The following is a 25,782-nucleotide window of genomic DNA, read 5'->3' on the forward strand; positions in this document are numbered from 1 at the left end:
TAGAAATTGGCTAAAATTAATTAAGAGGAATTTTGAAAAATTCTCAAAAAGATAGATTTAAGTGAGTTAGTGCAATTCAGGTGCATGGTGTGCCTTGGTTGGCTTGGTGGTTGTGCCAGGTGGTTCATGTGGTGTGGTGTGCGAGACGAGTTATGCCCCGCAGGTTGACATACAAAAAGATGTTTGATTGTTCACATTTTGTCATGTCAATCGTCAATCATTGAGCATTATGAGCCATAGACCCCAAAGTCATTATAGGTGCAGCAGCAGCAGCAGCAACAACAACAACAACAACGACAACTACAATAGAATAGCAAGCTCCGTCGCATTTTGGCAGCACATTCAGTTCTATGTCTAAGGTCAACATTGCGTATGAGTAATGCTCACAGACATATGTACATACAGAGATTCAACGCCCACAAGTTAATTACAAATATCACCAAACACACAAATTGAATATTAAATTGGAAAAAAATAAAAAATGGCCGCAGGTCCCGTCCGTCCCCACAGTTTCGGGAGGCTGAACTGAAATTGCGACTGGAATGGAGGAGGAGATTGGAAACTTGAAGAGACACTGGCTAAGATCTCTGAGGTATCTAACAAAATAATAACAATAAACATTAATAGCCAGCACAGGCGGGCCAAATGACTAATTGGCAATCAATCAAGTTTTTGTTTTCTACATTTCTTTTAAAAGGTATTACTAAGCAATACAGTCAAGTCAATTGCATCAAAGGATTTACATAACGGGGCGAAACGGTGATTCTTACTCATCCAAATCGCTTGATCTTAACTACACATGATTTATCTTTCATTCCTTTATTATTATTGCAAATTAACAATTTGTATTTTATTTTTCTGTCTCTGTATGTGTTTAATATCCCCTCAACAAAATTTAAGTATCTTGTTTATTACAAGTTTCAACATATTTAAGTTCACACAATGAAATTTCCATTTTAATGTGAATCTATAAACTGGTTTAAGTTAAATTAAATTCCATTTATCATATGCAGATGATCCTGAAGATTGCCTAGAGTGTGTTTAAGGATAATAGGCGGCTTTCTGTGATGGAATGAATCAAGCCAAGGATTGTATTTCCTTCTATTTAACTTAACGCCTTGATTTAGTTGAAATTATTAATCATTTTATATGGTTTTCTTTTTGCAAACTTGATTATCAGTGTCTGATCTATAGACTTGGCAGTCCTTGTCCATGTAGCACCTTATTGTCAGCCATAACGTATACGCACGGTGTGCCAGCTATAGTAATTAATTTTGGCATAATATTCGAGTAAATATTGTTTTTTTTGTTGTAAATATAGTATAGTATAGTAGATTGGCAATTTTCTAACATTTGAGTTCTTTAGTCCCGAGGATCTTCGTTTTTTTGAGCCTTTAACAATTTTTGTAGCATTTTCACTTGGCCACTTCACTTAGCCGCCTTTGTCCCGGACCTAACTTTGATCGGAAGACAAGTAAACATCTCGAACGATTTGAAATTTATGTTAAACTTTGGAAACAAATAACTTGTGTCCTTCAGGGACCTCGCCTTAAGAGAGCACTGTAAAAGGCTTTTCGATCGCTAATAATCAGTTGTCTCTTCAAGTGAGATAAAAAATACCAATGAACAGCAAAGAATATTCCAATAAATTTTTTTTTTTTTAAGCTCTAATTTGAATATTTGAATCTGCTTTAAAAATGGGCATTTGGAACAGAAATTTCAGTTTAAAAACTCTAGAGAAACAAAAAAGAAATAAAACACTATCTTTGTGAATCGTTTTTGAACTTAAAGCATGTATTTTCAGTTTCACCTTCTAATTTACATTATGACTAGGCTTAATCTATAATCTATCAGAAGATAGAAAGGCATACATATATACCTAGTGTAAATAGGGAGGATATCGGACGATCGAGCCAATTCAAACGCTGATTTAATAATTGATAATTTCACTGTATTGATATTTATCCCATTAGATCGTATTGGCATTATCAACAACCTTTTTATTCCATGAGTCATTTGTGTATGAAATATAGTTTCGGCCGGCAAGAACCTTGACAGACAGCGGGTCGGCATATGTACATGGGACTGAGGTACGGGCCGAAGGAAAGAGAAAGAGCCTTATAGACATTATTTTTGTTTGTGCCCACAAGACACATACCCATTTATCACAATCACACTTGTATGTGTGTGTGTGTATGTGTGTGTTGGCTGTGGTTGTTGTTGCTTAGGTGGCATAATTTCTCACTTAACGCACGACTAAAAATACCCAATGCTACAATACTTGTAAGTTGCTATATCACATACATATGCACATAGATGCACACATACCTACATATGTACATATATATATAAGATATGCATGTGTATGTGTGTGTGTGTGTGTGTCTAGTTAGTTGTAGGTGTATATGTCACTGCGATTGCTAATAGTAAGTTCAATGATAATGCGTTTTGTTATTTATGACCGATATTTTATGCGATTAAATGGTATAATTTATCATTCCATTCGATTCTCTGCCCGATATCATTCCATTTCATGTTACGTATTAGTTTAAACTTTGTAATTATCACTTAGTTACAAGGTTCCGAATTTATGTACGAACCAAGAAATTCACATTTGATCCTTCTTTTCAAATGTTATCCAGATACTTCTCTGGAAGCACAATAAATACCCCAGATTGGCTTTCATCTTCTTTCTTTCATTTACAATTCTATTATTTAATAAAAAATTAAGCAACTATTTGAATTCCAATTCAATGTGAGGCATTGGTTTATACATATGTCTATCAGTCATGATTGCTAGTGCTCCTTGAAGAACTTCACAGTTCCAGCTTGGACTTGACCAAATCTCTGATTGGCCGTTATTAGATGACGGGCTATCCATTGTGGTAGCTTCTGTTGAATTCGATCGGCAGCATATCTCTCATCCAGTAAATAGACACAAGCATAGTCCCGTATATGACGGACGGAACGTCCAATGCATTGATTGACCGCCTTCATGCAGAGATTCTCATAATATTCATTGCCCGCACCGGGACCCAATTTTTCATCCAAATGCCGCATGCGTTCCTGCAGCTCCGGTGAGGTTCGATTGGGATATGGCAGGCCAACAACAATTACACCGCGACCCAAATTATCAGCAAAATTTAAACCCTCCGACAATTTGCCACCAACAACGCTCAGAAGAAGTGCCCCACCATTGTCTTCACTTGAGATGGCCTCGGCATAGAGTTGAAGTAGCTGCTCAACAGTTCCGCCGCCCGAGGATTCACGAAATATGCGCTTACGCTTGGCAATTCTAGTCAAGGCGCCACATTGCTCTAAATGCTTGTAGACCTGATCCAAATAATCATACGATGGCAGGAAACAAACCAAACCGTGGGGTAATACTTGACAAAGATTCTGCAATATCATCGAGAGCTCAGTCAACTAAAAAGAAATAAAAACAAACTTAATCAAAAGACATGTACATATATTTATTTGGTTTACTTGCCATTTGGAAGCTGCCTCTTTGGGTATAATTAAAGCAGAGGTTAGTACCAGTTGGACCCTTGGTGATGGCAAATGGTAATACCGCATCCGGTGGCACTACGTGATCATAGAAACGTTCAACCACACGGTCTGTGCAATTGGAAAAGAGTTGCTCTATTAGTTCTTGAGTGGGCTTCATGGTTCCACCGGCTATAATAATCTAAATGATTGGCAGGAATTCAAAGTTAAAGAAAGGAAATTCAGATTGATTTTTCAAGAAATACTTACCGCCCTGGCTTGGTTAACAATATCACTGAAATGCTCGGCAGGATTAAGTAGTAAATATTTCAATGTGCCCTGTTCGGGCTGTATAAGAACTCGTCCATCAGCTGCATCACTGGTCAGGGTTTCTAAAAACGCCAAAATAGGACGTATGGGTGATGGCATTAGCAAGCGTTTCGCATCCACATTGGATGCTGTCGTTGCTGCTGCAGATGCTGGAGGTTGTGGTGGTGGTTCATCCTGTTGCAGTTTTCTTTTACTCTGGCCCTGATGTTGATGTTGTTTGGCCAAACGTTTCAGCAACTCTATTGACGGAGGAGGACGATTCTCAACCTGTTTGGGCTCTCTCTTGGGACAATTTGACACTTTCTGGGCAAATCTCGAGCGGGCACAGAAATCGAGCAAATCAATTAAATTTATATTGAAGAAATCACCCTCGGCCGTTAGCTCATAGGTGCGTAGTAGGCGGGTCTTGACATTCATCTTCTTATCCAGAAGTTTTAACAGGCTTTTGATAATAAACACTAATTGATTAATTTTCAATAGATTTTTGGGACCAAGGCGGGTTTTATAGACATCCTTGTAGTTTAATATTAAATCCTTGGCCATGTTCAATTGATTACAATTGATTTCCGAGCCATGCAATTGGGCCAAAGTGTCCAAGAGATTGTGGGCTTCATCTATAATGACAATGGAACCACTGATTTCGATTCCCAACTGCTGGCGAGCCGATTTCTGTAGCAGCAATTGATAGGGCAGAAGAATCAATTGGGCTTTTTGCTGAGCTAAACGCGAGGCGTAATAGGGACAAGCACGAGATGATTGACCCTGATTAACAAGATCCTCAATGTCCACAGGCTCTGACAGAGCCAAGTCCCTTAGACGCTCAATTTGTGTAGCGACTTTAAAGGTACAACCACTCGATGAAGATACTTCTAGGCGCGACTTTTTACTGGGATTGGCTTTACTTTTGTTTTTGGCCATGTCCAGACAGCGTTCGTTCATGAGGGAGACATTCGAAAGTCTCTTCACATGTGGATTGATGCAAAGTTGCTGCCGAGATCCCAGGGAAATCGAACGCACCCATTGACTATGCGGCGTTTTACGCAACTCGGACACGATCTGCGCCAATTGGGAATGGGTTCGACTGCAATAGAAAATTTGTATGGCTTGATAATGATCCTGGCCTTGCTTTAAAGCATCATCCTCAACTTCATGGTCAGAGTCATTGTCCGAGTCAACGAATGGAGCCTCATCTATTTCCTTGTCTGAGATGTCTCGGAAATATTCTGACTTTTTGCTAAATCGCTTTCTTTCTTTTCCCCTTGTTCGTATCTGCACCAGTTCATCTTCCTCTTTTACTCTTAACTCATTTAAACGTTTCAATTGTTGCAACTCTTCGCGCAGTCCCTGGACCCTAGCCTGTTCGGTGATCCAATCTGTAGCCTGACCACCGCATTCTTTCAGTTTTGCAATTTCATTTTCCAGTCTTTCAATTCTTTCTCTCAGCTCACTTCGTATCAATTCCTCATGGTGCTTTAACCAGGTCAATGCTGCACATGTCAAGGTTAGAGATTTTCCTGTTCCTGTGGGACTTTCGAATATGCCAATTTGTTTAGTTTCCAGCACTTGGAACACTTGTTGCATGAGTTGCCCTTGAATTTCATAGGGTTCATAGGGAAATCCAAACTCAGTTTTATTAGGTGTGTTAAGTGGCTTTAGTGGTGAATACTTGGCCATGTTGTGGCTGAGATAATTCTTTCCTCATTCACATTATTTTTAGTTAATGCATTAAAAACAAATTCGACGCGCCTAAAACAATAACAAAACGACGAGAATAGTCCAGGTTGCCAGATCTACATATATAGAATGGTCGCCTGGTGTTGCCAGATGCACGCTAAATTCTGTCAGTTCAGCGTTGTCACCATATGTTCGACTTATCGGTTGGAGTTGCACTCATTGGTTTGACGTTGGCACGACGTTCGACCTGTTACGCGCCAATTCAAATGAGAAAATGTTTTGTAAATAACTATGTCTTATATTTAGCGAGTGTTTCGACTTAAGCCATATAAATATAACTGAAATTTTCAGTGGGCATTTTTAAAAGATGAATAAATAATGATATTTTCTTTAATAATTTTAACTCATTTCTTAGTAAAAGTTCTATAAGACGAAATTTCCAATTGCACCTTCTATTAACCCAATTTGATGTGCATTATATTTTTTTATACCATTTTGGTATGGCTGGCTTTTAGCAACTTTGCCAAAGTAGAAAAAGTGGAATAAAAAAGCGGTTCAGGCGGCCCAGTCCAAGAGTCTAAGCTGGAGCCACACATTGCTTGGCCAGTGGGCCGCCAATTTCCTCCCATGGCCAAATGTTCTTCAGCTCTCGGGCTGACAAGTTCACTTTTGTTTTGCCGGGTTTCTCGTGTGTCTGTTGTTTGTTGTTTAGAAATTAGGCTAACAAAAAGCCGCAAGTGATCGAAATCTATATACCTACTATATCTATATACTCCGCTCTCCAAAGACACTTTCTGCCCTCCTTATAATAATTAACACATATAGACAACACTTAGATGATATTTTAGCCCGCCACCACAACTACATATTAACATTCATACTCTCCATTTCCCATCGCACAATCGTTTTTTTTTCCTGGAAATATATATAAGCAAGCTAATGATGCAAATGTTTCATGTGTTTTCTATTTCCAACTGCATGAGAATGTGAAACGAATCAATATAGAAAGTAAAACGAACTTTGCACCAAATAACTAAAGCTAACGTCATTCTATGTCAGAGAATCGTAGCTTATCAGCTACTATACATGCATACATATACATACATATATAAACACACATATATACAAATACCTGACGCAAAACTCAGGAAGTCTGAGTTAACATAAAAACAAAAACACATTTCAATCAAACTCGGAAACACGCCCCTTTTTTTTTGTTTACTATACATGTAAAGGGAAAACATTTTCATTTTTCTTCACATGTGTATGACCTTGACCTGGGAATGACCCCAATTTACATTCATGACGCAGATGCACCTTTGCTTTGCAGAGCTCCAGTGACCTAAAAAGAAAACTAAAATAGAAAAATAAATAGGTACATATTGAAAATGGGGGAGAGAAACAGAAGAGCCAATCAAAATCATAATATATGTATATGCAACAATTTAATTCCGAGTGTGTGGTCAGGTCAGGAAGTTCATCACGGCTATAATGACGACGTCAATGGTGAGCAGGGATCACAGCCGTTGTCAGTCTTTCTATGTATGTGTGTGTGGATGTGTGCGTACTCTTCCCGATAAGGCGAGGGCTTTGAGGTAGACGTATGTATGTATGTATAGAAGGTAGAGGTAAAGCCAGTGGCAGAGGGGACAAAGTCTGAAATTCCAAAGCGTAATGCGAGATTTGGTTGAAGCTTGATCGATGCCTTAGATGTCGACACAACATGTGGAAATTACTTTCATTTTATGGAACTGTTTTTTTTTTTGATTTTATTTATTTTTTGTTGTTTTCCGCTAATACTAACAATTAATTCTCATTTAAGTAAAGGTATAATATACGATTTAAAGTTATCTAAGTTAACTAAATTGAAAACTTTGTTTTACTGGCAGCCTAGGAAATATTTTTTTTGTATATATCATTTACATATATATTCATATGTATGTAGGTGTATGTATAAGTATCAACTACTAAGCATTATAAATAGCACTTTAAATATTATATTACACAAATTTAGAATATATATATATGTGTAGGTATGTACGTAGATTGTTAGACAAATCTGATAATAATTTTTGTTTTTGATGATGAAATTGGACATTAAATTAATGTGTTTCTCTTTTTTAGCCTGTCAAACTGGCATCTCATCCATTATCATCTAAAATTTTCAGTCCTTGAAAACGTTGATTTTTTGTTTTTGTTTGTGGGTAATTTGTTTTAAAGCTCAAATCAGCGCTGAATGTCAATTAGTTCTTATCAGTTTTTGGTGGAAAAGAATTTCTAAATTCATTTCTAATTCCTTCCTAATAGGCTTAATACATCTATGTTGGGGGGCTAAGTACGAGTATAACAAAATTAAGTTTCAAACTTAATTATAACAGAGTTCTTCAATTTTTTTTTTGTGTTCGTTTGGCTTTTTGGAATTGAGAATCAGCGCATCGATAATATACTATAATGCCTTCGATTCGTAAGTGGAGAGAATAACTTGACTTAGAACTTTTTGTTGTTCCTCAAGAAGGCCTTGTGACGCACTTCCTCTTTAATACAATTGTCGGAATCGGCTCCCTTGCCACGCTCTAAGCATACCGTTTCTGTTTTCAATACGAAACATTGCGTTTGCACAATATTGAAAAATAGTTTGCCAATGGCAATGGCATCCTCATCGCTGGCCATTTTTAGGCAAGTGCGGAAACGACGATCACAACTGCAATGGGACAGGGTGTAGGGACGATAATTAAAGAGATCGTAACGATTCGACATTCCTGGTATCCACATTTTGCAATGATCGTGCTTGCGGCAACATTTATCGGCCATTGAGGCGCCTCCCAAATGATTGTAGGTGCCGTTTGCCAAATTGCCACGCCCACACCAACGTGTATTTGGGGCTATAAACCAATCCGATTGCCGACGTCGTCGTTCATGACGTGAGCCACCGCTGATTCCAATGCTGTGGCTTTGATTTGCTGCTCCTCCTCCTCCTGCCGTTGTTGTTGTAGTTACTGCAACTGCTGCAATGCTGGCGGGCAGTGGTAATTGCTTAGCTGCCGCTGCCGCAGCCGCCCCAACACTTAGTTGGAGTTCCCACATTAAAAAGCAACAGGCCATGAGTAGGCATATAAAATGCATTAAATCCATTTCGCTGTTTTTGTATGTTTAATTTAATAATTTAATTCTATTTATTTTGTTCTATTATAAGGCTTCGCGCACGCTGACTCCAAACTTTTCGTGGCCGTTGTTTTTATATGCTGAGTTAGTGCTGTCGCCAATGGCGGGAATCAGGCTAGATTTTTCTAGAGCCCGATAATTTATCGGCTATCGGTACAAACCGTCGGCTCGTTATCGGTTATCGAGATGGTCTGCGCTTTGGCAACGCTAGACGACAGCTGATGAGTAACTTACTAAAAGCAAAACCTTATACAAAAAAATTGCAAGTGTACACATATAGGTATATATGACGTGCGCAAGATGCAGCGATCTCATGCGGAGCAGAAAAATAACGTAAAGCGACATCCCGGCAATTGCAATGTCCATGCACAGGCCGAACAGCAGCAACAACATCCGCACAACAACAGTAACAGCAATAGCAATGCCTCAGCTTTGACGCCACCCAAAACATTGGCATTGAATCAAAATAATTATCATCCAGCTTCTGCCATTCCAATTGCATCCTTGGATACATCAAATGGTGAGCATGACGGCGAAACAGATGCCGATTATCCCGATTCACGTTACGAGTGTGCCATATGCATAGATTGGCTCAACGAACCGGTCCTCACATCGTGTGGTCATCGTTTTTGCAAGAGTTGCCTCAACGATTGGCTCCAAAATCACAATCAGTGCTGTCCCCTCGATAATAAGCATCTATCCACTGATCAAGACATCTTTCCCGACAACTATACGCGCCGTGAAATCGAGCAATTAAAGCACAAGTGCCCCAATTCCCCCATGGGCTGCTCTTTGATAGCCTCCCCCATTGAACTGAATCGCCATTTGCCAACATGCCCGTACAGGCGACAACAAAGCGAACATCATCCCCAAGATCTAGAAGTGGATCAGCAACAAAGGGAAAAGTGTCCATTTGCTTCGATAAAATGTGATTTTGTTGGCAGACCCGAAACAAATCAATTGGAGGAACATCTAAAGCTCGACATGCCGCATCACATGCAACTGATGCTGAAGGCTTTTCAACAAACCGCATTGGACTCATGGCAGCCGCACAAACCGAATTCATCAACTCCCCCACATCCGCCACCACCGCCTCCCCAATATGCCAACGGAGTGGACGAGCAAATCGTTCAGACCATGTATCAGAGAATCGTGATACTAGAGCAACGTGCCCGAGAGTACGAGACACGCGTAGAGAATCTCAACAAAGAGTTGCGCCTATGCCGGCAACAACCGATCGATGCCCGCTATAGCAACGGCACAATTATCTGGCAAATCGAGCAACTAACACCTCTTATAACCCGCTTGCGGGCCAATGCCAATAATCAGGTCTATTCCCATGAATGTTACACCTCACCCTATGGCTATAAGTTTTGTGCACGTTTAAATATTCAGCCACGAAAACCGCATGTCTTGAGCTTGCATGTCCATTTGATGCAATCAGAGAATGATTTCCATTTGGATTGGCCCTTCAAAGGACGCATTAAACTGTGCATGGTGCATCCAGCTGATAAGAGTCTATCGCAACATGATACCATTATGACCAAGCCAGAGATATTGGCCTTTCATCAGCCGCGCGAGGCAATTAGCACACGAGGATTTGGTTTTCTCGAATATGCCAACATATCGAATATAATGCATTTGGGTTTTTGTGCCGATGATCGTTTGCTGATCAAAATTGAAATCAATATTGTGTGAAAAACAGAAAGATGAACAAACCAATGGGAACAGACAAACATAAATAATTCAATATAGTAGGACAGCAAATGAAACATAGACTACTCATGTATACATACATACAAATATTAATACAACAATTAGTTATTATAGTGTAGCGTATATTTTATATAGACTTACAGTCAGTATAAAACGATAATTAGTCACAGCAGTTTAGATATTGAACATCACATCGCCAAGCAATACTTCTTAGAATGGGATATATTACTACTCATATACATATATCCATCTATATTTTGTATAGGTTTCACCTCTCACGCTGTTCTATTTCAAAATGCATTCCATCGATCAAACTTTTTTTTTTTTTTTTTTGTTTTTAATCTCTGATTTAGCATACTTACTTACATATGTATTTGTAGGTAGAAATCTTACTAGACTTATAATATCCATACATGTAGCAATGCTTTTAAATGAGGCATCTTGTACTTATGATCATATGATCCTACTCAAAAATGATTATTTAACCAGTCAATAATATTTGATCGTTTTGATATCAAATTGCAACCTCAATACGTCCATTATTAGTGAGTATTATTTTTAAATGTGTCCTTGTTTTTTTTCTTTTTGTTTTTTTGCTTTTAATATGTTTGTAGAATATATGAAATACATGTATGTATACATATATATATTTATATACTGGCAATATATAGGTATTGCTTATATACAAAAATATTGTAGAAAGGCAAACGCATAATAAATAAAGGTAAACATTTTGTACTGAAATTTATATAAGTAATTTGTTTATTTTTTTGTATGCTCCTTTTGCAATTAGCATTTTTTTAGTTTAAGGAAAGAAAGCTGTCCTTCACAAGAGCTGACCATATGGACTGTCCGCATTGGTTGTGAAGGTAAAAATGCCTGGCAAGTTGGAAACATCCAATGGATCGCCCAGCTCGACACCATTAGTCTGGCCACCACATACGCCACTTGTCAAGAGGAATTCGGAGTAGTCGTTGCACTCGGCATAGGGAGCAAAGCTTGAGACACGGCGTATGGCCTCGGCAAAGAAATGAACGGCCCTAGCATGAGCACAACCGCCATCAAGATCCAATCCACAACCCGGTTGCCTACGACCGCCGTTTGCATAGTAATCCGTGTGGCCCATTAGTGACAATTGACCCTTGAACAGGCCATTCGTGTGCAAGCATATCACATTGTCGGCATCATCCTCGTGAAGACGTGCATCTTTAACGTCATACAAGTAGAGAGGAAATGCTGGATCCAAGGCCACAATATGGCCCAGTTTCAATTGGCCATTGCTAATCGTTTTGAGATCTTTGCCACAAAAACCTGCAATATGGGCACCCATGCTATGACCAATTACCACCAAATTGGATCTAAACCAAATTCGTTGATCATAAATTGTACAAAGGAAGCACAACTTGCTCCAGCACGAGGGGCCTTGATCTTGGCTTCGACATAGTTTAGAGCAGCTATATCCGACCAGTCTATGGAAATGATATTGTAATCACCTCGAGATTGATAGGCGGTTCGTAGCTCTTTATTGGGAATCTTCTGATATGACATAGTCCAGCCATGAATAATTATTCTAAGGGATAGATAAAGTAAAGTATAGATCTGATCAGTCGATTGCCTCACTTACTTGGTTGGTAGTTTCGGATTGAAATTGGATTCCTGCACCGATTTCGCATCATTGATAAATAATTGCTGTGGCAAATCGGTATTTAGTGGGGTATATAAATAATAACTCGCTGCCTCATCGATTCCATCATTATCATCGGCAATTGCCCTTGAATCAATGGTATTGACCAATAACAGCGTGAAACACAAAGCAATCGGCCACATCCTTAGCTGTTGAATGTTCAGGTGGGACTGTTTACCACCCGATCAATCCCATAAAAAACCAAAAGCTAATTTTACGTTAAAGATACTTGGTTTATGGGTCTATTGCTAATCTGTTGCCGTTTTTAACTGCCATCCCACCGCAAATTGTTCTTTCGATGACCGATTAGATTGCTTCAATGGATAGCAAGTGCCCCTTTCATCGATGGACTCTCTATAATTTAATTGATTAGCGATTCCCCCTCTTCCCGCTTCACGTTTTATAATTACATCATTATGGCTAATAGAACTTTACACTTTTTTTTAGATCTTATTAGTCGTTGGAATTGCCACATAAGATAAGCAGCATCTTAATACATTCTCGCTTGAAGTTACTACTAAGCTCTAGATACGTTTTTACAAGCTTTACCTTTAATATGAACATCTATTCTACACACGTTGAATAAGTCTTATATAATGTACTTTTAAAATATATTAATAAGTAATAGATGCTAAAAAAAACACCGATCGAACCAAAACTTATTAACAAAAGCAACTTAATTAATTAATTATAATCATTATGGAGAGGTGTCTATGCGACAGTCCAAGTGTGTGCATCAAGTTCAGCACTATCGTCAATGTTAATGGCCATTGTAATGCCTGTGGCTGGTTCTTCAATAATCTCAATGACTGTTATGGCCTCCTCGTGCTCCTCTTGTGAAATGTGATCAATCTCCAGTGTGGTTTCAAGTGCTGGCACAGGCACTGTCACTGGGACTGAAGCTATTGTTGACGTTGTTGGGATTTCAGTTGGTGCTGGCACTAACATTGCCTTGGTTGCCCTTGATGCGGAATCATGTGTTCTCATATGTGCATGAAGACCACCCGATTGAGCGAAACTTTTCTGACATAACTTGCAGGGATATTTCCGTTGTCCGGAATGGAGTAATTTATGCACACGCAAAGCCTTTTTTCGCTGAAACGTTGAACCACAAATGTCACATACAAATGGTCGTAAATTGGTATGCGAGACAGCATGAACGTTGAGATCGTGAAAGCTATAGAAGGCTTTGTTACATATCTCACATTTCGCTGGCCTTTCGCCAGTATGACGACGCATATGAGCGGTTAGGACACCCCGATCACGGCAGGGCCTTCCGCATATTTCGCATATGCAAGGCATCCTCCCAGTATGGCAAATTTTATGAGAATTTAATTCCTTCTTAGTATAAAATGAAGCCTCACAGTCGGGTTCCTGGCATTTGTGAGATTTAATGCCACTGTGGCGTTCCCTGTGCCGCAACATGTTGCCGATTTGGGTAAAGGGTTTGCCACAAATATCGCAAACCATGCCCGTATGCTTCCAGTGATGGGCACGTAAGTCTCGCTCATTGCGGAACGTTTCGCTGCAGCCAGGCTTCTCACACTGAAAGACTTTGGGAGCAGGTTTCGCCTTTTTTCTGTGTCCATCTATGGTCATTGCAGGTTTCTGGGGCAAAATCTTTGGTTTATCGCTATGCTTGTGGCGTTTGTGACTCTGAAGGCTTCGTTTTGATACATAGGCTCGATCGCATTTATCGCACGGAAAAAGCATATCCTTGGCATCGTCTTCAAGATCGTCTACTTTCTCCGATTCTTTGTCTTGCTCCTGGAAATCGGCAAGTTCCTCTTCACTGGCGTATGCCGTCCAATCCATATCTAATAAGGCATCTAATGAAGCATTTTGCAATTCTTTTTCGTCTAATTTATTTACAGCCGGGACTTTGCGGCTGTGCTTCGAAGATGTATCCATGAATTCGATCTTTTCTTCCCTTTGATCATCATCATTATCATCACCATCATCGTTATTGGAATTGTTGCTGGGAATTGGGGAAGGAGATGCTTTGGCTTGATGTCTCAGAGATTTCGGCCTTAGCTCACGTTTACACAACTCCTCTGACTTCTCCTTCTCCTCTGGTAATTTCCTTTTTCCAAGCCTTGTATCCTTACCCTCCAGATCTTTCAAATGCTTTAGCCGAATATGATTGAGAAAATTTGAATACTTTAATTTTTGGCTACAAAACAAACAATTAACTTCGTAACTGGCAGGGCCTTTATAAAAAACTTCGCCGCATCTTGTGTCCCCAGGCAACTCCAGTTTCATCATCTTCCCAATGCAAATCCAATCTCAATCGAAATCCACAAACAAATCCAAATAAACTTAGAGATTAATTTAATTCAAGCAAGTAGCGCTGTCAGCTGTTGTCAACAGTGATGCCAATTTTCAAGCTGAAAATCTCACTGGCATCAAAATCTAATTATTGGCAGCCCTGGACAACGGAAGGTCGAGTTATCGATTTGTGATATATCGTTATCAGTGGTGTCAACTTTTAATAATCAAAAAAGCTTTATTTTGCTTTAAGTTGAATAAATAGTTAATAGAATTATCAATTTCGTGATAATATTGCCTTGTGGTATGGCTTAATAGTTTGAATTAATTTTAAATGCCTATAACTCTTACTAAATATTGATAGAGTTTAAGGGCTTTTGCTTACTGTTGTACTGCGACCTTTTATTCTGACGGCCCATCAGAATTTAGATCAAACCAATTCATTATATTTCACAATAATGTCTAATGTGTCGAAATACGATTTTCAAAAGCTTGAATTCTGCATTCAAATTTGCCGCCGGTGGGCTTTGGAAAAGCTAGATTTTAAGAAAAGGCCATTTTGGCAGCACTAGTGGTGATACAGATACATTTTCCATTTTCCATTTTCATTGATTTTTCCTACGAATCGAAGGAGTTTTCGAAAAGCTAAAAAATAAGGTAAAGAAATAAACAAAAGGATGTCTGAGAGCGCTGTTGCCAGCAGCAATGCGAATGCCAATGAGAAAATGGCTAGCCTAATGAAGGAGGCGGAAAATTTGAAAACCAAATTGGAGGAAGAACGTCAAAAGTTAAATGATGTCAATTTGTCAAACATAGCCGAACGGCTGGAGCAGATAGCTTATGTGAATATAAAACCAAGAAAGGTACTCAAAGGTCATCAGGCTAAAGTGTTGTGCACTGACTGGAGTCCAGATAAGAGGCACATCATTAGCTCCTCCCAGGATGGACGCCTGATTATTTGGGATGCATTTACAACAAATAAGGAGCATGCTGTGACCATGCCCACCACTTGGATAATGGCCTGCGCCTATGCCCCATCTGGCAATTTTGTGGCCTGTGGTGGCCTGGACAATAAGGTGACAGTGTATCCTATCACTTCGGATGAGGAAATGGCCGCTAAAAAAGAACAGTCGGTACCCATACTAGCTATATGTCCTGTTGCATTTATCCTAACTCAGATCAGCAAATTCTGACCGGGAGCGGCGATTCCACATGCGCCTTGTGGGATGTGGAATCGGGGCAGCTATTGCAAAGCTTCCATGGCCATTCGGGTGATGTGATGGCCATTGATTTGGCTCCCAACGAAACGGGCAACACTTTTGTTTCCGGCAGCTGTGATCGCATGGCATTTATTTGGGATATGCGCTCGGGTCATGTAGTTCAATCCTTTGAGGGTCATCAATCGGATGTGAATTCTGTGAAATTCCATCCATGTGGCGATGCAATAGCCACCGGATCAGATGACAGCAGTTGTCGCCTGTATGACATGCGGGCAGACCGAGAGGTTGCCGTCTTCTCCAAGGAAAGCATCATTTTTGGTGTCAATTCGGTGGATTTTTCAGTGAGTGGACGTTTGCTTTTCGCTGGCTATAATGATTACACTGTTAATCTCTGGGATACTCTGAAATCGGAGAGAGTCTGCCTGTTGTATGGCCATGAGAACAAGGTCTCCTGTGTCCAAGTCTCACCGGATGGCACTGCCCTGTCCACCGGCAGCTGGGACTACACCATTCGTGTGTGGGCCTAAGTTTAACTAAGAATCTAGATTATGTATAATTCTGTTAAATGGCCAAGAAAACCGGAATCAAAACCAAACAAAAAATTGTTATCATGTAACACACGCGTTTTTTTAAACCAAAAATTATTATTATCAAATATTGTGTAACTATATAAACAAATATATAAAATATATATATATGAATGCGGCTAGCTCTAAGTTCCTGTTCGAAAATAAATGTTGAAATGATTGCGAGAATTGTTTTTTGAAAACTTGGGCTGCATGAATATTAAAGAATTTTCCTTTGGCATTGAATAATGCTAATGAAAACACAATTTCATTAGCATTATAATCAAAAAATCGATCAGCAACTGAGTGTGTGAGAGACAGTGCACTTCAGTGGGAGAATACTTCTCTCCCTCTTTGCCATCGCTGGGCCTCTAAAAGAAGCTGCAACTGAGGGGGGACGCATCAGTTGTTTTAAAAATTTAGGAAAAATCAACAAAAAACCAGAGGGCCGGGGCTAACTTTGACCGCGTCAAAGTTTGTATACCCTTGCACCTTTTTTGGTAAGTCTTTCCTTACCTATTAGCCATCAGTGTGGAAGAACATTTTATCTAAAAAGGCTTATGCTTGCGAAAGAATGGCCTACAATCATAGGAAATAACGAAGATATTGATCAAAGTCACTGTTTGCGCCCGATCGTTTCTATGGGAGCTATATGATATAGCGCCCGATCTTGATCAAATTTGGCACAGTCATTAACATATATATTAAACTAACAAATGTTGAATTTGAAATAGTAGTTTACAGGCGTAATAAACTCTCTAATATTAAGTTTCACGATAATAGCACAGAAATTAACGAAGTTATTGAGAAAAGTCACTGTTCGTGACTTTGGGGTTTATATGCGAGCTATATGATATGGTGGTCCGATCCGGCTGAATTCGAGATATACAACCCCTTCAGTATATACAAGCCTACGTGCAAATTTCAGCTCTGTAGCTCTTACGGTCTAGGAGGAGTTTGCGTTGATCCAGACGGACGGACGGACGGAAGGGTATAATTAACAGAAATTGGGAAAAAATTAACAAAAATTATGAAAAATAAGTTCAAAAAATTAAGAATAATTTTAAAAAATAGCAAAAAAATAGAAATAATACAAAATTTTTTTTAATATTTTAGTATTTTTTTCTATTTTTTTTTAATTTGTCCTAGTTTTTTTTAGTTTTTCGTTAATGTTTTGTCAATTTATCGTAATTCCTTGTTTTTTTGTTTTTAATTTTTTCCTATTAAAAAAAAAAAACAATATATGTACATATATACATATATATATTTTTTTTTATTTAAAATGTTGAATTATAATGTGTATAATTGTGTTTTCATTAGCAATATTCAATGCCAAACGAAAACTCGTCTTTACTATTTTTTATTTTTAATGCTAATGACAACGTATTTCATTAGAATTTATTTTTTTTTAATTTTTGAAAATTTTTTCATCAATCAATGCTAATGCTTAACGGCACAACTCTGAAGATTTTCTTAAATCAGTCTTAACCACATAGAAAAATGAATTTTTTGATCATATTCTTTATATTTTTGTTAACAAAAAAAAAAAAAAAACAAAAAACTATAAATAGGATACGATTCAATTCGTACTTTTTATATATTTACAAAACTATTATTCTAAAAGTATTCTTTTTACAAATTTATAAAATACTTCAGATTATAATCCTAAATACCAAAAATTCACATTATTTAATGCTTATACTGCAGTTCAATTTGCACTTGTAATAGATGTCTCTTGTGTTCAGTTGTACAAAGCCAAAGCAGGGGCTTCTATCTTGATCCTAAAACTCGACATCAGGTTTATAATCATTTAAGTTATAACACCCTCTGCAAGGGTATATTAATGTTTCGTAATGGTTCTGAAGTTAGCCCATGCCCAGACGATAAGGATGGTCCTGTACTGGCTCCAGCCTGTAATTTATGTCCACGCATATGGGCAGATAGACCTGCTGCCTGAGCATATGCATTGCCGCAGATTTTGCACTTGAATTTTTTGATACCCAAATGTAAATGCTTATGATGATACAAGGCTTTGGGTCGCGAAAATGATGATTCGCACTTGTCGCATTTATACGGACGCTCCGTGGAATGCATGGCCTGATGTTCGTTGAGCAGAGATCTTGAAGCGAACGCGCGGTCACATGACTGACACTTGAAGGGTTTCTCACCGGTATGAGAACGACGATGAACAACCAAGGCATCCCGATATCGTGAACGATAGCCGCATAGCTCACATATATAATTCCTTTCCATGCTATGGACACGTCGATGGGATGTTAGGTTATGCTGATTGACAAACGATTTCTCACAATTCTCAAAGTCACACTTGAATTGACGCACACCCGAATGACCCTGGACATGTCGCAGAAGGGTCCGAGATGACTTGAAGATCTTGTTGCATAGTTTGCATGAGAATTCCGTATGCATTTTCCGACGATGTGAATCCAAGGCACGGTCTACATCGAAAATCGCATCACAATCGCTGCACTTGAAGGCCTTGGGATGTGGATGACTCATCTTCAAATGGATATTCAAATATTTTTGGGTTGTATATTTACGTGAGCAATGCTCGCAGTTAAAGTCTTTTGATTGCTGTGGCCTCTGTGAGATGGGTAAATGTTACGTTAGATGATGAATTCCAATGAAATCTACTGAACTCACCTTAAATACTGACGGCTTTTCTTCTTCATAATCAATATCATCATCATCGTCATCATTATCTTCTTCTTCATCGTCCTCATCATGATCCATTTCCGGTTCACTTATGGGCTGCTCTTCCAACGACTTGCTTAAGCTCAAAGCCAGCACCCTTAATGGTTTCACATCATCTTCGTCGTCATCATCATTTTCTTGTCCATTGTCGTCGTCCGCTTCTTGATGCGCATCATACAGCATAACTTCTTCCTCTAGGCTCAATGACTCCTGCTTCTGTTTCTTGGGTTCCCCCTGCCTCTGCCAGAGCTGTCATGGTATATGTTAGGGGTTTCCCCTGTCTATCAAAATGTACATTTCGTATGTGTCTTTGAAAGTCCTCAAATTCGAAATGTTTCATGTTGCACAGGCAGCAAATCAGTTGAAAGCTGTTCGCCTCTTGCCCATAGAAGATTTCTCCACATTTGGGCGGGCGCATTTGGGTTGGGTCATGCAATTGCTTGTACTTCCCATTGATCAGGCACCGCTTTAGCATGATGATGTCTGGCCACTAAGTGACCAAGGTGTAATATTGTTTTATTATTATTGTTTCTTTATCTTGAGACTTGCTTTGTTATTATATAGTTCCTAATTGGTCATCAATTAATGTCTTAGTATCTCTTGCGTCGCACCTGTCGATTTAATGTTCTTTTTATTATTAATAGTGTCCTTCATAAAGGCCGTTTGCAAAATTTATTATTGTTTGTTTCGCCTTTTTTAAGAATAATAATCAAAATTGCGAATTCGCTTCGCCACACTGAATATTTGTTCATCGGCGAACTCAAGTTTTGGTGGAGTGTGCAAGCGAGATGAAATATCCGCTAAACGCCGAAAACGGCTAGATTTCTAAAACAATTATCGGTTTTTTTTTAAACAATAAAATATTACATTTCAATGTAATTTCTATGCGCTAAAAAAAAATGTTAAGCGAGACGAATTCAGGAGCTCTGGGTAAGGATATTTAATTTTTCTAGTTCTTTTATGGTTTTTATTTGAACATTTCAACTTTGTGACATTTATTATAAATATTTTTGAGTAAAAAAAAAGAACAATTCGGATATTCTACGCATGATCCAGTCGGCAGATGGGTCCTTCCTCTACCATTTTTAAGTCGACTTTGGGTCCTACCAAATCGCGTATGTTGTTAATGCCATATTTGATCATAGTCGGCCGTTCCAGAGACAGACCCCACGCAATCACATTGACATTCTCCGGCAAGCCCATGGGTAGCAACATCTCTGGTCGGAAAACTCCCGAATTGCCTACCTCGATCCATTTTGACAACCCAGGATGATAGCAAAATATTTCCATGCTAGGTTCCGTATATGGATTATATGCGGGCTTAAATTCCAATTGTGTGATGCCTAATTTCTGGAAGAACTCATAAAGAGTGCCAATAAGATCACCCAGAGTAAGACCCACGTCGGCAATGACACCCTCGACCTGATGGAATTCAGCCAAATGGGTGGCATCTAAAGTTTCATTTCGGAAAACCTTGTCGATGCTGAAATATTTAGCTGGCTTAAATCCTCCCTCCTGATTGGCAAGTTTAAAGAGCATGCGAGCACTAACTGCAGTGGTGTGGGTGCGTAATAGATTCTTCTGAGCCTCCTCTAGTGCCCAGTCATAGCCATAGCCCAAGGAGCCGTATCCACCGTGGGAGTGAACTGATTTGACACGCTCCAAGTAGTCCTGAGGAAACTTGAAGCTCTTTGCTGGGGAATTAATGAAAAAAGTATCATGCGCATCGCGAGCCGGATGCTGCTGCGGTTGGAATAGGGCATCGAAATTCCAGAAAGACGATTCCACATAATTATTGGTGGGCATTTCAGAGAAACCCATTTCCAAAAATATTTGACGGAATTCGGTGCGAACTTTTAGCAAGGGATGCAAATGACCACGGGTAGGAGGTGCTCCCAGGGCGTCAAAATTATACGACTTGAACTTCAACTGATTCCATAATCCACTGGCCAACATCTCGACTGTCAAATCCGTTTCTAATTTGGTCAAAGTCAGTGCAAATTCGTTGCCCTTGCCCAAGAGGAAACTCTTGGTCGTTACCTCCTGCACCAGTTTCCGTTTCTTGTATTCGGCCACTTCTTTGGCAGTAACAACGTCCTCTCCGGCTTCACCTTTGGCCACTTTTTGAAGCTGGTACTGCACTTTATCCTCAATCTGATCCACCTTACGCTTTACCACTGGTGGAGTTGCACTCTTATCCAACCATATCCAACCGTGAGACATGGCTTTGCTAAAGCCTACTTTGGCATTTGGTCCTCCTTGGGCAAGAAGAGTGGCCTGGGCTATGCCCTCGGTTGCCGGCACTGCAGCATAGACCAGAGCCTCGTGGCTTCCCTTCTCAGCCACCGCACGTCCCTCCTCCGTTAGATCTAGAGTCTTGTGTGTCACCGTCTCCGCTGTGACCAAATCACCATGCGCCTGAATACTTTTTAAAGCGCCGACAATTTTTTGATGTTCAATGCCAAAGATTTTTGCCAATTCCAACGTGTCCACCTGGCCGGCAGTGTCCACATGCTGGAGTATACGCTCAGTGAGATCGGGATGCATGTCGCCGGCAGTAATATAAAATTTCGAGCGAAATTATCAATCTCGTGTTTTTTGCCACAACGCAAAGGGAAGAGGCAGAGTTAAAGTGATGCCAAATTGGCTAATTTAAGGTTGGCTTTAGCTATTTGCTTCGAATTTTTAAAACCGCCACCAGCAAAGTTTATATATATTAAAATGAAGACAAGAAGTCATTAATAAAAATATTAATATAAATCTAATAGACAAATAAAAAATCTATTTAGGATTCTCCGTTAAAAATCTTTATTTTTTTTAGCTTTTTTCTACTATTGCGCACCACTGTTGTACCCACACTAACACACATACGCTGTGCGTTGTTATTTGTTTTTATTTTTTTTTTTTAAATTGTACTATTAGAGTAAATGATTCGACATACGGATATTAATTAAGTGGAAGCCATGTTAAAGACCCTCAAGCCGGACACTTTCGCTGGCGTGGCCAATGCTAAGTGCGGCGAAATTTTTTCCAAAGCTTGCACAGCTTTCGGATCGACTGCGTATTTTGTGATATGAAATGTTTTATATTTGACGATTTTTTCCTGCACATCCAGAATATACATTTCGAGAATGGACTGCTTAAAACGGACGCGATGCAGAAGCTCCAGCAAAAGGAAACAAAGCAAGAGGTGACCGACTCACCAGCAAGACAAAGTATTCCTATTGTGGCTCAAATGAATCCATTAGTTTGGTATGAAAAGGAGAAGGATGAAGATCCAGACACTGATGACAATGTTGCTGAGGATCAGTCGTCAGAAAAGGACTCCGAGGAAGAGACTGATGTTAAGGCCATTATAAAATGGAATCAAGTTTGCACAACAGATTCATTGCGCCCACTACGGGCTCTGAAAGTCGACTATAAGGAGGAAGAGGAGGAGTCGTATCATGAAGATGATGGATCAGAAGCGGAACTAAAAGAGCAGTTGCCAGAGCACGACAAGGCCAACTCGTGTCCACATTGCGAGAAGAAATATCAGAGTAAAACAACCTTAGATCGCCACTTGGCCCAGCAGCATAAAACGCTTAAGGATTCCCCCATTGAAATGACAAAATTTAAATTCAAATGTCAACATTGTGATAAGATTTATAAGGGAAAATATTCTTTGCGACAGCATATTAAAAGAGATCATGTCTTGGACGTGAAGGATGAAGAAGCCATCGAAGGTCAAGCTACTGCCACATCCTCTTCAACGTTTACCTGCCCAGAATGCCATAAGGAGCTACCTCGCCTTCGTCTACTCGACGAGCACATGTTCCAGATGCATGGTGGCGCTCTTTGCCCCATATGTCAGCGTCGATATAAGACCCGACATGAACTCAAACGTCATCAATTGAATCATACAAACGAAAGGAATGTGATTTGCTCATTTGCCGGCTGCGAGAAACGTTTCTTTAGTCGCCGGCATATGAGAAATCATATGAAAGTCCATTCAGAGCAAAAGAATTTCGTGTGCGAAAACTGTGGCTACAGTTGCCGCAATAAGGAAACGCTACGCGTCCATATGCGCAGCCATACAGGAGAACGACCATTTGGCTGTCAAGTGTGTAGCAAGAGATTTCCCTCTCATTCCGGACTTCGGGAGCATATGGCTATGCACTCCACTGAACGACCATATATATGCACAGTTTGTGGAGCCACATTTTCACGCCAGAAAGGACTGTATCATCATAAGTTCCTGCACTCGGCCACAAAGCAATTCGTTTGTAAGCTATGCGGAAATGCCTATGCCCAGGCAGCTGGTCTAGCCGGACATATGCGTAAGCATCGGAACGATGAGCTTAATGGCTAAGGGGAGCAGATGATAAAATGGAAAATATTATAAGATGTTTTGATAATACTAATTCCAATTGCAAATTACTGAACGTATTTATGTACATCTATATACATATGATTGTATATTGTTTGTGTTTTCTTGTGTTTTTTAAAAACTCAGGTATATGTATTATATTTGTACATTTGTATCTAGTTTATTTTAGGTATAAATATGATAAATGAGAATAAAAAACATTGCACAATTTAAAGGGAAACTATGTACAATTAGAAACTCTTCCACTGTGCCTGGTGGTGCGTTTTTGTGGCAAATTTTAATTTTAGACACTAATTAATCGAACGCTTGCTAAACGTCGGGCCAAAAGCATTGTAAATCGTGCGTCTAAGACATAATGCCAATGATTAAAATTAGCATAGCGGAACAGACAATGGCCGGGAATGTTTCAACGGCAACTGATGATGATGATGGACGAAGTGATTCAGGACAGCAGAATCAAGGACAGGACTCACGACTGCGTCATATGTGTGAATATTGTGGCTATAGGACTCGCATTCGGGGGAAATTTACAAGTCCATAAGCGGCGGCATACGGGCGAGAAGCCCTTCGACTGTGATCAATGTCAGGCAAAGTTCGCTTCACGCTATCAATTGGTTAATCATATGGAACGTCATTTGGATGACCAAAAACGGCGCCGGCAATATCAATGCGTGGATTGTAATATGGGATTCCTAAGTGCGCGTGCACTCTACCATCATAGGCCTCTCCATGACAAGGTCAAGAAATTCAAGTGTAAACTATGCGGCAAATCATACGCCCAGGCGGCGGGTTATTCACAGCATAAACGATGGCATCGACAGCGCAATCGGAAGGCAACAGCAACATCTACTGTCATTAATCCTATTAAATCCAACTAAACAAATTCAGCCAGTTATTCTATTAAATCAAGAAATATTGTAAACTCAACAATATTTTCGTTTGTTGAAAATAGTGCGAACAAAAGATTCAAAAAGCCCGCGTAATTGATTATCCGAAATTTGGCATCTGGCAACACTATCTTAACAATTTGACAGTTTTTTTTAGCTGGAAACAGCTACTTTCACTATAATGCCGCTAAAAACATACATTGTCTTTTGTTAATTACACAAAAACTACGTAATAAATCGCCAAAGAGCACCTGAGGTTGTGCTCGTGGAATTTTTCTCTTTCGTTTGACACCAAATTTTATGTAGCTTAAGCGCGTTTTGGGCCCGAGTAACTTGAGTACCCACAAATGTTTTTCTACCAAAAACACGGTAACACCTTTACTTTGTATATAAAAATATCAACAAAAACAAAGAGCCTAATTAAAATTAGAAAACTGCGTTACTAATACACTCTTTCGTATGCAATTAATGACATAATTCGATATTACAAGTTTAGGAATTAAAGTATTAATATTGGTGTTTTAAAATTGCAAATCGAGCTAAATTATATCTGAATGTAATTGCCATTAATAATGATTACAATATTCAACTGAGAAGACAACAAGACAAAATAATTGATAAACTGGCAAAATGATGGAAAAGGAAAATGACGAGAATATGCCCCAGTCTGGAGCCTTGGCCATGTCCACACTATATCAGTCCATACAGGAGAAGTTTGGTGGCTTGGGGATCAGCAACAAGTCGCATCAGCTGATTATACCACAATTAAAGATACCCCAACTGGGATCCGCCAGTTCCACATCTGACGAGGCATCGCGTCGTGCTGCAACGGATGCACAAAATGAGTTACTCCTTAAGGAAATACGACGTCGTCGTGCCGAAAAGGAAATCAACCAGAACACAAATGTCCCTGCCAAGGTGGAGCTCAATGGCTTCACCATACCAAAGCTAAAGACAACAGGAGGCGTGCCCTTGGCGGAACCCAAATTGAATATTCCTCTGCTAAATAAATTCCAAATTCAGCAGCCTCAAGTGGAGGAGAAATTTCGAAAATTACAAATTACAAACGACGAAGGCGACGATAGTATGCTCCCTCCTCTTGGATCGCCATTAATAGATCTTACCTCCACTGTGATTCCAAATAACAACAAAAATGATAAGCCCAAGGAGACAGCTAGCGAAACGCAGATGAAAAAATTGAAAAACATTGAACATTTCGACATACCCTTTATATCCTGTGAGCCAGTCTTTGGACCACATCATCGAAAATTGCAGCCATCAGGCGGCATATTAGATGGTCAGAGACCCACTGACGAGTCCAAATTGGAACAAGCTCAGCCAAGCGCTGTGGGCCGTCTGCTGGATGAGATTATGGGTCAACCCCGTACGCCACAGCTAAAATATGCCAACACTCCGCTGGAAAAGCAGCAATTGAAACTATACAAATGCCCTGAATACGGTAGTCATGCAGTGAAACGATTTCGCTTTGATTCTGCATCACCCGATGAGCTGGTAAAGCAAGCTCTACAAAAATCCATGCGTATATCACGCACTTGACTAGCTCAGCTTTCAATATTCATAACTAGATATATAAGTAATAATAACAAATTAGCATAACTTATTGAATTAATAAATTATAAAGTAAATTTTCGTATAACATCGATTATAATCGAAATGTCAATCGAATCGCCAAATAATGGTAGCTTGG

The 25,782-nt window shown here is 39.5% G+C and overlaps 11 protein-coding genes across 11 annotated transcripts; 5 read left to right on the forward strand and 6 right to left on the reverse strand.

The window, feature by feature from the left end:
• Nucleotides 1-1,876: 1,876 nt before the first annotated feature.
• On the reverse strand, nucleotides 1,877-5,568 carry LOC137573309 (ATP-dependent DNA helicase DDX11). The gene is made up of 3 exons (XM_068285237.1): nucleotides 3,757-5,568; nucleotides 3,491-3,688; nucleotides 1,877-3,426 (listed from the first exon to the last, which is right to left on the reverse strand). The coding sequence occupies exons 1-3, from the start codon at nucleotides 5,488-5,490 to the stop codon at nucleotides 2,797-2,799; spliced, it is 2,562 nt and encodes an 853-aa protein (XP_068141338.1). The 5' UTR covers nucleotides 5,491-5,568; the 3' UTR covers nucleotides 1,877-2,796.
• A 1,917-nt stretch (nucleotides 5,569-7,485) lies between these two features.
• GIIIspla2 (Phospholipase A2 group III) lies at nucleotides 7,486-8,737 on the reverse strand. Its single transcript, XM_068285238.1, has one exon. It carries the CDS (start codon nucleotides 8,620-8,622, stop codon nucleotides 7,978-7,980), a length of 645 nt encoding a protein of 214 aa, XP_068141339.1. The 5' UTR covers nucleotides 8,623-8,737; the 3' UTR covers nucleotides 7,486-7,977.
• A 128-nt stretch (nucleotides 8,738-8,865) lies between these two features.
• Traf6 (TNF-receptor-associated factor 6) lies at nucleotides 8,866-11,044 on the forward strand. The gene has a single exon (XM_068285003.1). The coding sequence runs from the start codon at nucleotides 8,953-8,955 to the stop codon at nucleotides 10,348-10,350; it is 1,398 nt and encodes a 465-aa protein (XP_068141104.1). The 5' UTR covers nucleotides 8,866-8,952; the 3' UTR covers nucleotides 10,351-11,044.
• A 72-nt stretch (nucleotides 11,045-11,116) lies between these two features.
• LOC137573161 (phospholipase A1-like) lies at nucleotides 11,117-12,323 on the reverse strand. Its single transcript, XM_068285008.1, is given in 3 exon segments — nucleotides 11,117-11,730; nucleotides 11,733-11,938; nucleotides 11,993-12,323. Coding segments are annotated over 3 exon segments (945 nt in total). The 5' UTR covers nucleotides 12,196-12,323; the 3' UTR covers nucleotides 11,117-11,194.
• A 316-nt stretch (nucleotides 12,324-12,639) lies between these two features.
• LOC137573153 (zinc finger imprinted 3) lies at nucleotides 12,640-14,426 on the reverse strand. The gene has a single exon (XM_068285000.1). The coding sequence runs from the start codon at nucleotides 14,315-14,317 to the stop codon at nucleotides 12,764-12,766; it is 1,554 nt and encodes a 517-aa protein (XP_068141101.1). The 5' UTR covers nucleotides 14,318-14,426; the 3' UTR covers nucleotides 12,640-12,763.
• Nucleotides 14,427-14,683: 257 nt separating this feature from the next.
• Gbeta5 (guanine nucleotide-binding protein subunit beta-5) lies at nucleotides 14,684-16,295 on the forward strand. The gene is given in 2 exon segments (XM_068285005.1): nucleotides 14,684-15,436; nucleotides 15,439-16,295. Coding segments are annotated over 2 exon segments (1,068 nt in total). The 5' UTR covers nucleotides 14,684-14,997; the 3' UTR covers nucleotides 16,068-16,295.
• Nucleotides 16,296-17,670: 1,375 nt separating this feature from the next.
• Nucleotides 17,671-19,144, reverse strand: LOC137573159 (zinc finger protein 664). The gene is made up of 2 exons (XM_068285006.1): nucleotides 18,768-19,144; nucleotides 17,671-18,707 (listed from the first exon to the last, which is right to left on the reverse strand). Exons 1-2 carry the CDS (start codon nucleotides 18,999-19,001, stop codon nucleotides 17,922-17,924), a joined length of 1,020 nt encoding a protein of 339 aa, XP_068141107.1. The 5' UTR covers nucleotides 19,002-19,144; the 3' UTR covers nucleotides 17,671-17,921.
• Nucleotides 19,145-19,757: 613 nt separating this feature from the next.
• On the reverse strand, nucleotides 19,758-21,438 carry alpha-PheRS (phenylalanine--tRNA ligase alpha subunit). The gene has a single exon (XM_068285001.1). It carries the CDS (start codon nucleotides 21,363-21,365, stop codon nucleotides 19,860-19,862), a length of 1,506 nt encoding a protein of 501 aa, XP_068141102.1. The 5' UTR covers nucleotides 21,366-21,438; the 3' UTR covers nucleotides 19,758-19,859.
• Nucleotides 21,439-21,675: 237 nt separating this feature from the next.
• On the forward strand, nucleotides 21,676-23,407 carry LOC137573157 (gastrula zinc finger protein XlCGF46.1). The gene is given in 2 exon segments (XM_068285004.1): nucleotides 21,676-21,842; nucleotides 21,845-23,407. Coding segments are annotated over 2 exon segments (1,386 nt in total). The 5' UTR covers nucleotides 21,676-21,781; the 3' UTR covers nucleotides 23,170-23,407.
• A 135-nt stretch (nucleotides 23,408-23,542) lies between these two features.
• LOC137573392 (zinc finger protein 552) lies at nucleotides 23,543-24,065 on the forward strand. The gene is given in 2 exon segments (XM_068285328.1): nucleotides 23,543-23,707; nucleotides 23,709-24,065. Coding segments are annotated over 2 exon segments (522 nt in total).
• A 404-nt stretch (nucleotides 24,066-24,469) lies between these two features.
• On the forward strand, nucleotides 24,470-25,733 carry LOC137573162 (uncharacterized). The gene has a single exon (XM_068285009.1). It carries the CDS (start codon nucleotides 24,705-24,707, stop codon nucleotides 25,629-25,631), a length of 927 nt encoding a protein of 308 aa, XP_068141110.1. The 5' UTR covers nucleotides 24,470-24,704; the 3' UTR covers nucleotides 25,632-25,733.
• Nucleotides 25,734-25,782: the final 49 nt, after the last annotated feature.

The sequence above is a fragment of the Drosophila tropicalis genome, unplaced genomic scaffold (assembly GCF_018151085.1).
Source record: "Drosophila tropicalis isolate 14030-0801.00 unplaced genomic scaffold, ASM1815108v1 contig_4, whole genome shotgun sequence".
NCBI lineage: Eukaryota > Metazoa > Arthropoda > Insecta > Diptera > Drosophilidae > Drosophila > Drosophila tropicalis.

Coding starts and splice junctions, on each gene's coding strand:
- LOC137573309 (XM_068285237.1), bottom strand. CDS start 5,490: ATGGCCAAGTATTCACCACTAAAGCCACTTAACACACCTAATAAAACT. Junction 3,689..3,756: donor TTGTTAACCAAGCCAGGGCG/GTAAGTATTTCT, acceptor CCAATCATTTAG/ATTATTATAGCCGGTGGAAC. Junction 3,427..3,490: donor AAAGAGGCAGCTTCCAAATG/GCAAGTAAACCA, acceptor ATTTCTTTTTAG/TTGACTGAGCTCTCGATGAT.
- GIIIspla2 (XM_068285238.1), bottom strand. CDS start 8,622: ATGGATTTAATGCATTTTATATGCCTACTCATGGCCTGTTGCTTTTTA.
- Traf6 (XM_068285003.1), top strand. CDS start 8,953: ATGCAGCGATCTCATGCGGAGCAGAAAAATAACGTAAAGCGACATCCC.
- LOC137573153 (XM_068285000.1), bottom strand. CDS start 14,317: ATGATGAAACTGGAGTTGCCTGGGGACACAAGATGCGGCGAAGTTTTT.
- LOC137573159 (XM_068285006.1), bottom strand. CDS start 19,001: ATGCTGTATGATGCGCATCAAGAAGCGGACGACGACAATGGACAAGAA. Junction 18,708..18,767: donor AAAAGCCGTCAGTATTTAAG/GTGAGTTCAGTA, acceptor CCCATCTCACAG/AGGCCACAGCAATCAAAAGA.
- alpha-PheRS (XM_068285001.1), bottom strand. CDS start 21,365: ATGCATCCCGATCTCACTGAGCGTATACTCCAGCATGTGGACACTGCC.
- LOC137573162 (XM_068285009.1), top strand. CDS start 24,705: ATGATGGAAAAGGAAAATGACGAGAATATGCCCCAGTCTGGAGCCTTG.